Source organism: Pteropus alecto, unplaced genomic scaffold, assembly GCF_000325575.1.
Source record: "Pteropus alecto unplaced genomic scaffold, ASM32557v1 scaffold239, whole genome shotgun sequence".
NCBI classification, from domain to species: Eukaryota; Metazoa; Chordata; class Mammalia; order Chiroptera; family Pteropodidae; genus Pteropus; species Pteropus alecto.
This window is the reverse complement of record NW_006494613.1, coordinates 389,050-403,968: the sequence shown is the minus strand read 5'-3', so window position 1 is coordinate 403,968 and position 14,919 is coordinate 389,050. Positions and strand designations below refer to the sequence as shown.

Below are 14,919 nucleotides of genomic sequence, written 5' to 3'. Positions count from 1 at the left end.
AATCCTGCTTTACAAATGAGGCAGTTCAGGGCCAGAGAAGGAAATGACTTGTCCAAGGCCTCAGGGCCTCTTGCCACCGAGGGGAAGGTCCAGTTCCCATCGCTGCCTTCCCAGCCTGCATTCTTACATGGCGCCCCTGTAGTTTTCCAGCTCTGATACCCCTGCTTGTTTGTAAAATCTAGAATGGTACTCGTATCCTACAAGTATGAGGGTGCTGCTATTTAAAATGTACTACTATTGTTACTTTTCACCCACAGGAAGATTTCCATTTTCATCCCTGCACCAGCTGTCTGCAGAGTCTTGTCTGGGGCTGGTTACTGGTCTCCACTTCCAAGATACCCAGCACAAGGAGACAGCGCACTCTACAATTCTGGTATCTGCCCGCCCCTCACCGCCCCCGGTAACTCACCGCAAATCGGTTTCCACATCTCTCGCTGCCACAGCATCTGCAGCAGTCACTTTCCTTCAGGCCCAAGAACAGGTTGGCAGGGAGAAGCACCTACCAGCAAGAGAAATACCTCAGAGTGAGCCTGAGATGGGAAGCGAGGCTGAGATGTGACTGCCTGGCTGAGTGAGAGGCTGTGACTGTGATGTAGGATTGGTGACCAAAGGGAATGGCAAGAATTAAGAGAGCATGGCTGATGCGTAGATGAGTGTTACTGAGTTTTAGATGCCATTTGTTAAATGCAGTTTCAGTGGAGCACGATTTCAAGATTTGACCCCCTGTGTTTCCACTTAGATGTTGGGTAAAGAAAAGAAAAAAAACACCTGTCATTAATTGTCACAAAAAGTCAGTCTCTATTGAAAACAGGATAAGAAATTATTAGTGCAAAAATGGAAGAAGAATCCCCTGACAACTGCTTCTCTTTGTTGTTTTCAATTAATCAGTTTACTAGAAAGTGTATTCGATCCCACACCCCACACCCCAACGTCATGCCCCAGCACTTTCTTGTTAGAATAAAGAAATTCGTTGTCTTCATTTTGGGTCATGGAACTTAACTGACCCATGAAAAATGCCAGCCCAATTTTAAATTACCCAGTAAAGTTAGTGGACAAGTCTTTGTTGGATCCTAATAGAGAGGGAAAAATTAAGGCAGTGATTTTTCATTATACAAGACCTCAGCTTTTGTTGGCAACTAAAATCTTCCTTGTCAATAAGTACCCAGTTTTAGAAGGATTGGGTCAAAATTTCTTTTAGAGGGATTTTAAGGCTTTCCTACTCACCAAGACCCCGCTTCCCAATATTCCTCCAAAAAACCAGACCTCTTCTGAAAGGTGTTCATTGTTGTCTATCACTTTTCCTCCAGGGAAAAATAAGAGGATGTTAGCCAGGAAGCCAAACACAGTGAGGGGAATGAGGGCACCCCCCAGGCACTTGGCACAGTTTCCAGTGCACATGCTGGGGCAGTACAGGACAGGTCTGCGATAAAAGGCCCTTCACTGCCTCCTTCACGGGGTATTATCAAAGTTATCAGCCAGAGGGTCCTAGTAGATGTTCCCAGTTCATCCGTATTATGGAGCTGAGAAGCAAATCAGCCTGTGAACTGTCCGTGGAGCTACTTCAACTTCTCAGATATAGCAAAACCTCAATTGTGATGGACATTTATACATTCTCCCTGATCTGAAGCCCTTTTTACTTTTTATGAGATTACATTCAGTGCAATCATTTTGCCATGGAGACTAATAACCTCTGTTAATAATCCACCAGTGTAGACAAGACACTTACATTGTTGGAATTGTACACAGGGCTAGAACAAACAGCATTTGGAACTACTGCACCTTTAACCTGACAGTGTTCCTGCCCAAATAAAGAAATATTTCCCCTGGGCTCTTTACAAATCACTGTTTAATTGAGTTACATCCTAGCTAAAATCATGTCTCTGAAGTACTTAGTGGTCTACAGTGCATCTTTGTCTTTTTTTTTTTGCTCAAAACCTGGAAAGCAAGAGTTATCCAAAAGAGCTTCTGTTAATAAGAATTAATGGTCTGGTTGGGTATTGCTGAGCTCAGACCTATAGGAATTCTTTAAATGATAAAATCAGAATAACTATTTTAGTGCCTGACTGCTATATTTCTATACTTGTTACTCCATTAAGTTCTATTGCCTTCCCTACCTGATGTGGTAGAATTAGCAAAAACAGTTTTCCCAGTCATCTTATTCAGCTACATCTTCCATGCAGAACTAAAAACCTCTACCTTCTAAGGGTAAAGTAGAGTTAGTTTTGGGTAGAGGAGAGGAGAGATACTGGTGAATAGACTGGAGGCAGAGCAAAGTTGCAAGAGCAGCTAGAGAGTGTAGGAGGCAGTAAGATGGATGGTTATTGGAAATTTTGCCAACTGCCAGGGGCATGACTCAGTTACTAATTTGTAATACTTGGTGTCACTGAAGAAGGTCTCTGTCAGGCCTAGACCAAACTCTACATTAAGCAGTGACTCTGCTTTGTGCTCACCTTGTGAGGGACTATGGGTGAAACAGGGATCCTGCTGGTTCTTTGCTAAGAGGCTAGAGGTTGGAATTAAGAACAATAAGATTTTATAGGCAGTATGGTTTTAGCTAAGTGAAAAGCAAGAAACACCATTACTTGTGGTGAGTCCTGTCCTACAATGGCGTTGGCTACCCCTCCCAAGGAAGCAGTGGACAGGATTCCAGAGAAGTCAGATTGTATGGATGCTGAGGTTCTTACTAAAGACTCTGTGAAATGTGCACTGGTTGCTCTATAGAGATACTTTTGGAGATCTCAGGGTTGGAGTGTGAAGAAAAACAGCAAATGCTTTTGAACATGCATAATATACTGAACACAAAACTTCACACCCTCCCGTGAAGAAGAAATCACATTCTCTCTACAGCTGATAACCCTCTAGCTCAGAGAAGTATATCATGCAAGGTCATTCCAGCGTAATAAGGGGAAGCTCAGGTTTAAATCGAGACTGTGTCAGCAAAACTCAAGCTATGGTCTTCCTAGCAGATTTTCCCTTTTGGAAATTAAAAACATCATTTTTCCCCCAATATAAACAATAGAATACACTATGCATGCAGTATTCGGATACAGTGAAACAAACTTCTGAACAACAACAAACAATTGTATTTTTTTTTCTCATTACAAGGCAATATGGGCTTTTTTTTTTTTCCTTTTGTAAAAAAGTTAGCTATACAGACAAGTAGAAAGAAGAAAAGAAAACCCAGCTCTGTTCTCATTCCCAGCAGATAAGGACCGTTATCACTTTACTGGCAATTGTTTCCCAACACTCCAAGCAGATGCTAATGAGCTGTATTTATAACCCACCAATTTTGCTGGGACGTTTGGAGACTAATCCTTTGCAGGAAGACAAAGGTTCTACAATGTAAGGGCTGAGTTAACCACAGGAGATGCCGCCTTTGGGGATAGGCAGCTCCCCGCCTTTTTTCCTGTTTCCAGGTCCTTTTGCCTCCAGAAGTTACCAGATGGCATTTGAATAACACTGAGCAACACAGTCGTGATATCCTAGACTTTTCAGACTATCAACTAGAGTTGACAGTCTATATTATCTGAGTAAATGGATAAAAATAAAGAATATAGTGGAGGACAATTCAGTTCTCTCCCAGGATTTTTAAGAAGATGTGGGACATGAATAGTGGTGAGAGAGAAGCCTGAGGCTGTTTATTTCTTGTGTGGAAAAGGAGAAATAATGAAAGACAGTGAACCTTTTGGAATGCCCTGACCACCTGAGACTTCAAACACTTGGAGAGTGACTAACTCGTTTATTGTTCAACTGTTCCTTTAAGAAGGAAGTGAAACATCTAATCTGGAGAAAGGAGATGGTGGAGGAAGGGAAGCTTGGTGACATTCACTCTTAGGAAAGAGTAGGAGTCATGGACAGACTAGACAATAGAGAACATTTTGTGAGATTCTGGGACTCTTCTTTTTCTTTTTTAAAAAAGAGATTTATTAAAGCATCTGATTACAAAGATGGAAAACCATACAAATTAGAAACATGCAACTGTTATCTTCCACAGTCAAGTTAAAGTGTTATATATTTTTCTGTTCTCATAGCTGAAAACTTCAGATAGTATACCCAACTCACTCACCCTGAATATTCAATTCATCCTTGCTGAAATTATCCAGGACAGCAGATAATCAAAATACAAACTATCGTATAACAGGCAAACAATATCAAGACTGTGTCACCAAAACCCAAGCTATGGTCTCCCTAGCAGATTTTCCCTTTTGGAAATTAAAAACATCATTTTTCCCCCAATATAAACAATAGAATACACTATGCATGCAGTATTCGGATACAGTGAAACATACTTCTGAACAACAACAAACAATTGTATTTTTTTCTCATTACAAGGCAATATAGGCTTTTTTTTTCTTTTGTAGAAAAGTTAGCTATACAGACAAAAGTTAGGTGGTATAGAGTTTATCGACAAAGGCAGAATTTCTTCAGGCAGGTATGTAAGGAGGCGGTGGTCTTTTTCAGGCATCTTCACTGCCATTTCATAAATTGGCCAAAACATACTGTGGAGGTGCTTCAAAGGGAGGGTATAGAGCAATCTCTGCTGTGTTTCTGTTGTTGATGTATTTATTACATTTTCAAACAAAGTTGATTAGGTAAGCCTTCAAAAATGATAAATAAGGCAAAGAACACAAGAACAAGGAACAGGAGGTTAAGGTCCAATGCCAAGAGGTCATCATTACAGGAAAAAATCAAGTAATTGATCCAGATATTCTTTGATTCTTGGCAAATTAATGAGAGAACTGATAGCTACTAGGCAACTGAGAACTAAGTTAAAAAGTTCTTAACAGAAAAATGGAATAAGCCAACCTACTTGATAAAAATTGCTCCATATACCAGCATTGAACCGATTATAGATATAAGAAAAGAGAAAGCAAAAAGAACACAGGCATTATCAGCCATTTTCTCAGACGAATAGTAATGGTCAATGACCATACTGAATGTTGACAGCTGGCATTGAGTTTGGATGAGTTACCTCCACAGTCAGAAAAATTGCCATTAATAGGTTTACCACCATGTTCCAGGTCCCCAGGATGATCATCCCAGTGCAGACATGGCAACAGCTGCAGCCCTGGGAGATGTAGAACCAGTCACTGTGGCTCCTCTTGAAAGTCAGGGGCACTATTGGGAATCTCGCGGGCCTTGTTCTTGGTTGGGCCTCTGACAAAGGCTTTCTGCCCAGGAGTTGAACCCAGATAACCCTGTCACTGTGTCCAAAACCAAACCACACATCTTTAAGCCCACTCCTGGAGCCCCAGCTGGCTCCTTTGCACCTGTGTACTGAGTGCCACTGGGACTCGTGATGCCAATACTTGATGGTTTGCTGTTTGTTCTCTGTTTAGCAGCGAAGCCCTTCAATCAAAAAGGCTAGAACCCTCCTTTTCAGAGACAGCAATGAGGAGATGATGTGACTGAGCCCCACTTTGGGTCCAGTCCTGTAAGAAGACGATCTCAGAAGTGAGAGCAGAGGGCAGCTCAGGAAGGGACAGAAAGACAGTAGGGAGCCATTTGGGAAGAAGGAAAGAAGAATGCAAACATGGTGGCTGACATGCTGTACTTCACCCTCTGGGAAGTTTAACCACAGGAAATTAAGCAGCAGGAAGTCCAGAGGTTCCTCCCTGTGATGTAGGTACTTCATTCCTGAGACAACAGAGCATGGGAGTAGATGTTTTTCAAGTGACTCTGATCACATGCAAAAAGCATGCCCAGTACTTAGGTGAAGCTTACTCCTATTTGCTAGACTTTTTCACCCTGCAATTGATGAAGAATCATTAATTCGGTCTAATGCAATGCAATCAATGAATGTGTTCGAAAACATCCATGATGTGTTCAACAATGTGCCGAGCGCTATCCTAATGAACAGAATATATCTGAGTGACTTTGCCCTCCACAGTGTTATAACCTCCTACTTGTGACAAGAGACAAGGGAAATCATGATAGAGGTTAAATGAGTTCAATGTTCCTTGGCAAAAGCACTAGGAATAGGTTCTTCTGCTTGTCTTAGAGTAAATCACTGTCATGTATTCAGTCAGCACCAGGTGTTACAAAGTTCAGGTCCCCATCTTTGCTTGCCTAGATTATGGAACAGTTTCTGACAAATGATTTCCAGAAGGAGGAAAAAATAATAGAAAAATCAATGGACATTGCATGTAACATGAAAAAGAGCCATTTTATAAAATTTTTATAATGTGTATATAGATATCGGGTAATAATGCAACATATTTTGTTTACTGTAGGTCTCTAATCAAAACATAAAAATCAAAAGCATTTAATGAAAGTTGATAATTTATAAAATGAAAGTTATTGATCTTTATAAAATACAAATCTGATCTTATATGCTCTTGCTTAAAGCCCTCAGGAGGCTCCATGGCCATCATTTTAATACGAGTCTTCCATAAGAGGCAGAGTCCTGGGAGAGGCTGGATGACAACAGGACCAAATGGCCTATAGAGTTAGAGGACATGGAGCCCACTCTTAGACTTTTCTATCTCAGAATCCCACCAGAGTTGTCATCCATGCCTAATAGGAGACAACATTTATAGAGCACTTGTTATATGCCAGGTACTGGTCTAAGGGCTCTGTATTACTAACTCATTTAATCCTCAGAGCACTCCAATGAGGCAGCAATCCAACAAGTATCGTCCCTATTTTACAAATGAGGAAACCAAAATGACTAGCAAATGTTCTGGTTGTCTATCAATGTGTCATAAACCACCTTAAAACTTTGTATTTAACCCAGCAACCATTTGATTATAAAGCATGGCTTTGTGAGTCAAGACTTTGGGTAGATATGTCCTGGGAGATTCTTTGGGCCCAGGTAGATCGGGATGATTTGCTTTTGTTCAGCTAGTGGTCATATTGGGCTGGTTTGTAGAGCCCAAGATGGCTTCACCCACATGCCTTGATGGGAATGGCTGTAAGTATGGGCTCAGCTAGGCCCCTCTCTCCCCTCTGTAGTCTTAGGGCTCTCCATGTGTTCTCTACACCCATATAGTTGATTCAAGGCTACAAGCAATGAGAAGTGGAAGCCACCAGTTTATTAAAGGCTTGGGCTAGAAACTGGGTCAGGGCCAATTTTATCATATTCCTTGGGTCACAGTTGTCACAGAGTCATCTTAGAGTCAAAGGGAGGGGCATAGACCTCATCTCTTGATGAGAAGAATGTCAAAACTTTGTGGTCATCTTTAACCTGCCACAGTGATAAAGGTAGGATTTGAACCCAGAAATCTGACTCCAGCAACTGCACCCATAAATACCACAGTGCACTGCCTCGATAGCCTGAACCTGATATTTACTCTTTGATCAACACAGAGAGGGCTGCCTGCATGCAGTTAGCTTCAAATCAAGGGCCTTTCTCTGGCACAAGCTGAATAATTTGGATAATTCTCTCTATTTTATATAGGTGGACACAGCTTAAATTGAGATTTGGACCTGGAGATTTTGCATCATTAACACCTAAAAGTCAGTATCTCTGATTGTTTTAAAAATCAGAATGAGCAAATGCAAGCATGCCCTGCCTCATGACTCAGATGCTGTGTGGCTTTCTCTAACACAGGTCTCAGTACAAAAGGGCACGACTTGACCTCTCAGAGAGGCATGAACCCCGGCTGATGAATCTGTCCCAAGAAATCTGCCCAAATATTGATTAGTTTTAGCATTCTTTCATGTTGCTGTGGTTATAGGTGAAAAATTAACTTTCGATGAGAACTCCGTTCCCACCCACACCCACTCTCCACAGAGTAGAACATCACTGAGGTTACTCATCCTCTTTTTAAAATTATATACACTCAAGGATTCTAAAGTAGACAAGTTTAGAAATTCATGTCTTGGTTTTAAAAGGCAACACAATTTAACACCACATTTGTTTTTCATATTCATAAATCTGACTTTATGAAATTATATATTATTCTTTTGTTCTATGACTTTGCACAGCTATTTTCCCAATTACTTTAAAAATTATTTTCCCCAGTTATTTTTGCTTTAAAAAATTTATAAACATGTTAGAAAATGAAAAAAACAAAAAGAAAACAAGCAAAATTTGAAAAATAACATCAAAAGCAACCGGCTTAAAACATTTATCATGTCAATTAACTTTTGTAGGGGTCAATTTTCGCTTTCATACATTTATTCTTTTAGCATATTTATTGAGCCTTTATGTATCAGGCACTGGGGTAGGCACTGGAGACATCTTAAATGGACAGAGCTAAGGAAAATAGATAATAATACTAATAATAGGAAACACATCTAGTATTTATTAAATGCCAAGCAACATATTTTAATTCTCATAGCAACCATATCAAGTATGTTCTATTCTTAATGTGCATTTTACTGATGAGGAAACTGAGGCACAGAGAGGTTAAGTAACTTGCCTGAGATCTCACAATTAGTAGCAAGAGCTGAGATTTGATCCCATGCAGCCTGTTTCTAAGGAAAGAAAAAGGCCTATGCTCTTAATCTCTATGCTATACTGCCTCTTGTTAGTCAGAAGGTCTCAAAAATGTATAATAACAAACTATAATCTATACCATGCAATAATATATGGGTTACAGAGAATTAAAGTGGAGACAGAGATCACTCTCTGAGAAGGTCATGCTCCTTTGAAATTTTGCTCATTGTCAGGAACAGCATTTTAATAAAACTATTTAGTTAATTATTTACTGTAAGCTTGTTACATGATAGGTATGGCTTTAAGTCTTTTTATTATTAACTCATTTTATCTTGACAATGCACCTCTGAGGTGGGTATAGTAACTCATTTTTTCCTAAGTGGGAAGAGGCTAAGGCTCAGTGGGGTAAGGAGCTTGCTCAAGACCTCACAACTAGAAGTGTCAAGTCATCTGAATCTAAGCCCACACATTGCTTATCTTAATAAAAAGAAAAGGCAAGGCGGTGGTGGTGGCGGTGGCGGGGAGTGTGTGTGGCGAGGGTAGAGATGGGAGAGCTCATGTCTTCCCACTGCCCAAAGACACTCACATCGACTTTAAGGACTGATTTTTCAAGTTGCAAAAGGTTGGAGCACAGAGAGCAAACATTATGGGTAGGACCTAATTCAGAGGCCATAGAAACATTAAAACCAAATGTTAAAAGGCAGAATTTGGTATAGACCACTGGTGTGATATGTGCTTACTCTGCACCTGACTTCCACTGCCAGAGGTGGAGAGTCCAGAAACCCAAGCTGAATGATAACTATCACTAGCTTAAAATTAAATGACCAGCTCCAAATCACAGAAAGTTAAATTTAAAATAAACAATTCTGCTTTTATAGACTTTGGGACTGAACTACAATTGGAAAAAACAATCTTTTCAGCAATTGCTACGCAATTCACCTGGAGGGCAGAGAATGCATCTTGAAGGTTTTCAGTGGTCCTTATGGAACACAAGACAGTATGAGGCACATTGGAGAGGACAAATATTTTTTGATTGAGATTAGCATTATTGTGATTACCCATATGTGTATCAAAGCTTCTGGCAAAGTGACAGACCAGAGCTTCTCAAACTTTAATGTGCATGTGAATCATCTGCAATCTTATTAAAATTAAAATTCTGACTTGACGTTCTGGGCTGGAGCTTGAGGTTTTGCATTTCTAACAAGTTTCCAGGTGATGCTGGTGGTCATGTCATAGGACATACATATGCTCCTAGAATTGCAGTGAGGTGGTACACATTTATTAGTATATTTATTTAGGGCCAAATAGGTGCCTTCCCTTTGACTTCTCACTGAATGTTCCCTTTGTGGAGTGTTCAGACAGTTGCTATTTGCTCTAGCAAACTTCTGTTCTTGAGACAGTCATAGACAGCTTGAGAATTTCGAAAAGTTCTGAGATTGGAAGAGAACTCTCATCACTCTGGCTTGCTTTCTGCGTGCTTTAAGGCAGTAGTTCTGAAAATGTGAGCTCATTAAAAATTTATGCTGACGTCCACCAGAGGGGCCCTACTATGCAGCAGTCTGTCTTCCATCTCTTACTCACTCATTCCCTACTACATTCCATGACTGTTATTTCAACCCTTTTTCACATTTCTCAAGCCCTTCCTCCTTTTACCCCACTCCTTTGCATCTTATAATCTTTCCTCCTACCTTCCAGATGTGGAGGCCCAAGTTCTTCCATCTATCTTCCTTTTTTGCTTTTTAAGATTTTTATACCCACAATTCAACCCAAAATTTACTTTTATTTTCACCAATTTTTATCATCTTTCTCTTCAGAAAATTAATTTCCTCACCTGTGCTCTTGTTTCTATTTTGACACACCTCTGAGACTGTACCACCAATTATTGTTATTCTCTTATACATTTAGTAACCTCCCTTTACCCTTTCCTTTGCCTTCTTCTCAGATGCTCAGTTCTCACTTTTCTTTTTCTAAATATTTATTAAGAAAGTTAAAAAATATCTGTCAAGTGAAAAGAATTGTATAATGAATTCCCATTCACCCGTCCACTAACTTCGATAATCATTAAAATTTTCTATTTGAGAACATCTTCTTTTGGCCCCTCTCCTTCCCTCAGCTACTACCTTACTTCTTGGTTTACCGATTCTTGACCCAGTCTTGCTACAGAAAGTTCATCAGTAACATATTACATGACTGAATCCATGGGCTCTTTCTCAGGCTTCATTCTTCTTTGACTCTCTGCAGCATTTCACTTCTTCCTGAGGCTCTTCGCACTAAGCAGTTGGAGTCACACTGGTCATCTGTGGAAGGACTTTGGGAGTCAACACTGTGCAGCTTACTCTCTCCCTGGAACTTTCAGGGCTACACTTATTTTCTGAACTTATCACCATGTCGAAACCTTTTATCTTACCTCTGTCCCAGAAATAAAGATGGGACAGTCCTTAAAGATAGTGACTATATCTTCTAGAAAGTTCAAGTCCTTTACTTTACCTAGTACGGTGCCTTCGCTTAATTGAGATACCATAAAATTTAAACTGATAAATTTTAACTATAAAACACAAGATTGGATTGTTTATCTACTTCTTGAACCTATAGTTTTGATCTCCTTTTGGATTAACTATACAGCTAGTTACCTAAGCTTCTAAGTCTAGAATTAACATGCTCTTGTGCTTCCTATGTAATTTTAAATGTGTTTTAAAATTCGAGTTAACACTTAAGAACATTCATTCACCACTTGTTTACAATTAAATCGAGAGCTACTCAAGTGTACGAGTGTACTTAGCAAGACGGTGTTAGTGATGTGGCTTAACGGGAGCTCAGAAAGGGACAGGAGAGATTAACCTACCTGATTTAAGTATGATACTTTCTCCCCTCAAAAACAAAATAAACACCTGAAAAATGACATCATATTGAACATTTTATGGCAAACGGCGTAGGCAATTACGTTTAGAGAGAGGTATGAGACACAGGAAAACATCAGCCGCTTTCCTTCTTCCATGTGCACACACTGGCTAAGAGTCTTCACGTGGGTCATAATCTCATAGCCACTGTGATCTTTAGGGCCTTCCTCTGCCTAAACTCAGGATACCTCTAGTATTTTCATTCCTGTGAGTTCTGCTCTTGGTGCTTTCAAAAGTTGCCTACAAGCCTCTTGGTTCATGATCACCTGCATAACAAGTAAACAAAACAAAACAAAACAAAACAAAATGAAACAAAACACCCAAAAAGATTCCCCAAGACTCTCTGGTTAATTTTATGCTTTGTTCTTGTGAAGATGCCTGGGCATCATCCCAAATGGAGCTGTCTTCTTAGACTAAGGTGTGTGAGACTTTGAGGCTAGACTGCTCTGAATTCTTTTGAGAAATCTGACTGGGAAGAGTCCTCAAGTATAAATTCTGACTCTACCACTTAATAACTGTGGCCCTTGTGAAACTACTTAACCTCTCAGAGTCTCAGTCACTTCATCTATAATGTGAGATAATTGGCTCTCAAGGGTTAAAAGAGATGATATAGGCAAAGGACATGGGACAGAATAGCTGCTGATTCACTTATCAATGTGTTCCATAGATATTAGGGTAGGCACTATTTTAGGTGCTAGAGATTCGATGGTAAACAACCTCATTTTCAGGAACATCACATTCTAGTGGGTGTTAATTATTTATCTTTCTTGTTTTTTCTCTTTCCTTTTTCTTATTTAAAATAAGAACATCTACAGTTATGTCAGGTATACAATATTGTAGAGAAACTAATGCCTGTGATGTTCCAGCCAAACCTAGATCTGCCTCTCTTTGACAGAGTCAAGGTAAATAATGATTTTTATACAGGTCAGTAGAAAATAATTCTGTTCATTGACTTAGTACCCTAATTCTTCTGGCAGAAAGAGGAGACTAGAAAACCCATGCCAGAGGGTAAATTATATTACTTGTACCCAACCTCCAGACCTCGGATCCCTGCCCCGAGTTAGGTGTCAGCCCCTGATAGTCTATCAGAGGGTGGGTCCAAAGCCATTTGAATATTAGCTCCTCAGCGGGCAACAGGACTAAAAGGGGAGATGAACATGGGCAGCTAAGTAGGTCATGGCTATGTCTACAGAATGCTTAATATCTATAGTTGGTGATGGGACAAGTGGGTGGGGTAGGGGAGACAGGAGTAGGGAATAAAGCATGCATTGCTTTTTAAAGAACAAATCTTTTATTTGTTTATTTATTTTATAAAATAAAATTCAGGCATTTGATATCATACAGACGATACACTGACCTTTAAAAAATTAACTGAATTTCATAAGTTTTATTACACATTTTGAGTAGCTCAGACAAAACCAGGATGTGATCAGTTGAGGATCCAGTTCATATCCTCACATCATCTCATGCACCTGTATGCTTATGACTATCTTTCATCTTTAATGTGTGTTTATATCATCTCACTCAGTTCTGCCAGGGAGGTGACCAGACAGGTTTTACTATAGCTATTTTTCAAAATGGATGAGGTACTGAGACCAGAGAGGTCAAGAGAGTTGCTGAAGTTCACACAGCCAGCAAGTGGCAGAACTAGAATTAGAGTAAACATTCTCTGATGCCCTAGGTGAGGGCTCAGGTGCTTCCATGCAGGGAGAAACAGAATGGCCATACCAGAAAGTCTACCCACACATAACCTCACTACTTATTGCAGACATATAGGGCCGAGCTTCCTGCTCACTCAGCCTCCTCCTCCTTCTTCCTATACCTCCTCAGCCCTAGGTAAAAGTAAACTGAAGAAATGCATATATGGGACTTGATTATTATATGTACTGAAGGTTGGTTTTGTTGGGAAAATATTATCTATTTTCTAATATCCATTTTCTTTGAATCAGTTGGTAATTGCTGTGTAACAAACCACCCCAAACCTTAATGGTTTAAAGTAATGGTACTTTTAATTATTTATAAGTCTACAATTCTTCTGCTCTTAGTTGGGCTTTCTCATGTGTCTGAGGTCAGTTTGGCAGGTTGGCTAGGAGGAGACTGATTTCGGGTGGCCTAGGCTGGGACAACTAGACTTTCTTTCAGTTGGTCTCTCATCCTCCTGCAGGTATTGAGGCTTGTTTAACTGACAGTGGCAGAGTTTCGAGAGAGACTGAATACGTGCAAGGTCTCATTTTGCTGTATTATATCAATCGAAGCAAGTCATAAGACCTGCCCAGATTCAATGGGTAGCTAAATAGACTTCCCTAAATGAGAGGGTCTGCAAAGTCAAATTGCAAAGGAAGGCCATTAATTGGATTTGTCATTTCAATCAATCTGAGGATTCCAACCATGACTACCATGAAGACATGTAGGAATGAAGCTGTTATACTACCGGATTTCTCAAAAGAATTTGTAAATCATATAAAATATTCCAACATGAGAGCAACTGAAAACAATTAAACCTTTAAGAAACACTGTGTATGAACCTTGGAATTAGAACTCACAGTTCTATTGATTACATGTGCTACATTGCCCGGGGTAGTTCTGGCTACTGTACTTGTTTTGACCAAATGTGGAAGGACCAAATGTTAAATTAATGTTTATCCAAAATTGAGGCCAAAACCAAATATCAGCTTCATAAAGTAAACATGAGGGATATAATAATGAACCTGAAACTTACCAACAAACTTAATTTTCATTGCAACTTCATTATTTGAATTTTAAATAGACTGAATTTAGATGTCTGACCAGCATCAGATCAATAATTACTCAGCGCTGGCTACTGTTAGATTGCTGCTGCTGTAGCCAGTATTCTACATGTTCATCACACTAAATAGATGCTCATTTTAAGTGAAGCTGAAGATATTTGGGGATACCTCACTATTATCTAATACTTTTTTACTTCATAGCATTTTTAAATTATTTATTTAAGGTGTACAACATGATGTTTTGATATATGTATACATAGTGAAACAATAGTACAATCAAGCTAATTAACATATTATCTCCTCAGATAGTCACCATTTTTTTCTTGTCATGAGAACACCTAAAATCTACTCTAGCAACAAATTCTAGTATTCAGCACAATATTGTTAACTATAGTCACCATGTTGTATATTAGATCTCTACTCATCCTATATAACTGTAACTTTGTACCCTTTGACCAGCAACTCTCCATACCCCCCACCCCACCCCAGCCCCTGTAACCACCATTCTACTCTCTACTTTTATGTATTCGACTTTTTTAGATTCCACATATAAGTTAGATCATGCATTTTTTTCTTTCTGGCTTACTTTGCTTAACGTAATGTTCTCCAGGATCATCCATGTTGTTGTGAATGACAGAATATCTTTCTTTTTAAAGGTTGAATAATATTTGATCAAAGATAATTTATCATAGGTGTCATAGTGTGATTTTGGAGTTTCACTCACCTATAACATTTTGAAGTGGTTAAAGTTATCTTTATAATTTTAATTCACCCTCCCAATATGTAAAGAACTTCAAAATAGGACTTTTCTTTGAAAGATGCATGGCCTAAGTACAATTTAAATAATGAAAAATGAAATACAATTCTGAAAGGTTATTTTATTTAATGTTAT

At 39.3% G+C, this 14,919-nt stretch overlaps 1 protein-coding gene and 1 pseudogene across 1 annotated transcript in view; both read right to left on the bottom strand.

Moving 5' to 3' along the window:
- LOC102892822 (transmembrane 4 L6 family member 4) overlaps positions 1–1,398 on the bottom strand; it is a 44,167-nt gene extending 42,769 nt beyond the window's left edge. Inside the window, exons 1-2 of the mRNA XM_006926206.1 lie at positions 1,225–1,398; positions 410–499 (exon numbers count right to left, since the gene is read on the bottom strand). Of these exons, the coding sequence (XP_006926268.1) occupies positions 410–499; positions 1,225–1,398 (264 nt within the window). The remainder of the gene's footprint in view (positions 1–409; positions 500–1,224) is intronic.
- Positions 1,399–4,424: 3,026 nt separating this feature from the next.
- LOC102885233 lies at positions 4,425–14,647 on the bottom strand (annotated as a pseudogene).
- Positions 14,648–14,919: the final 272 nt, after the last annotated feature.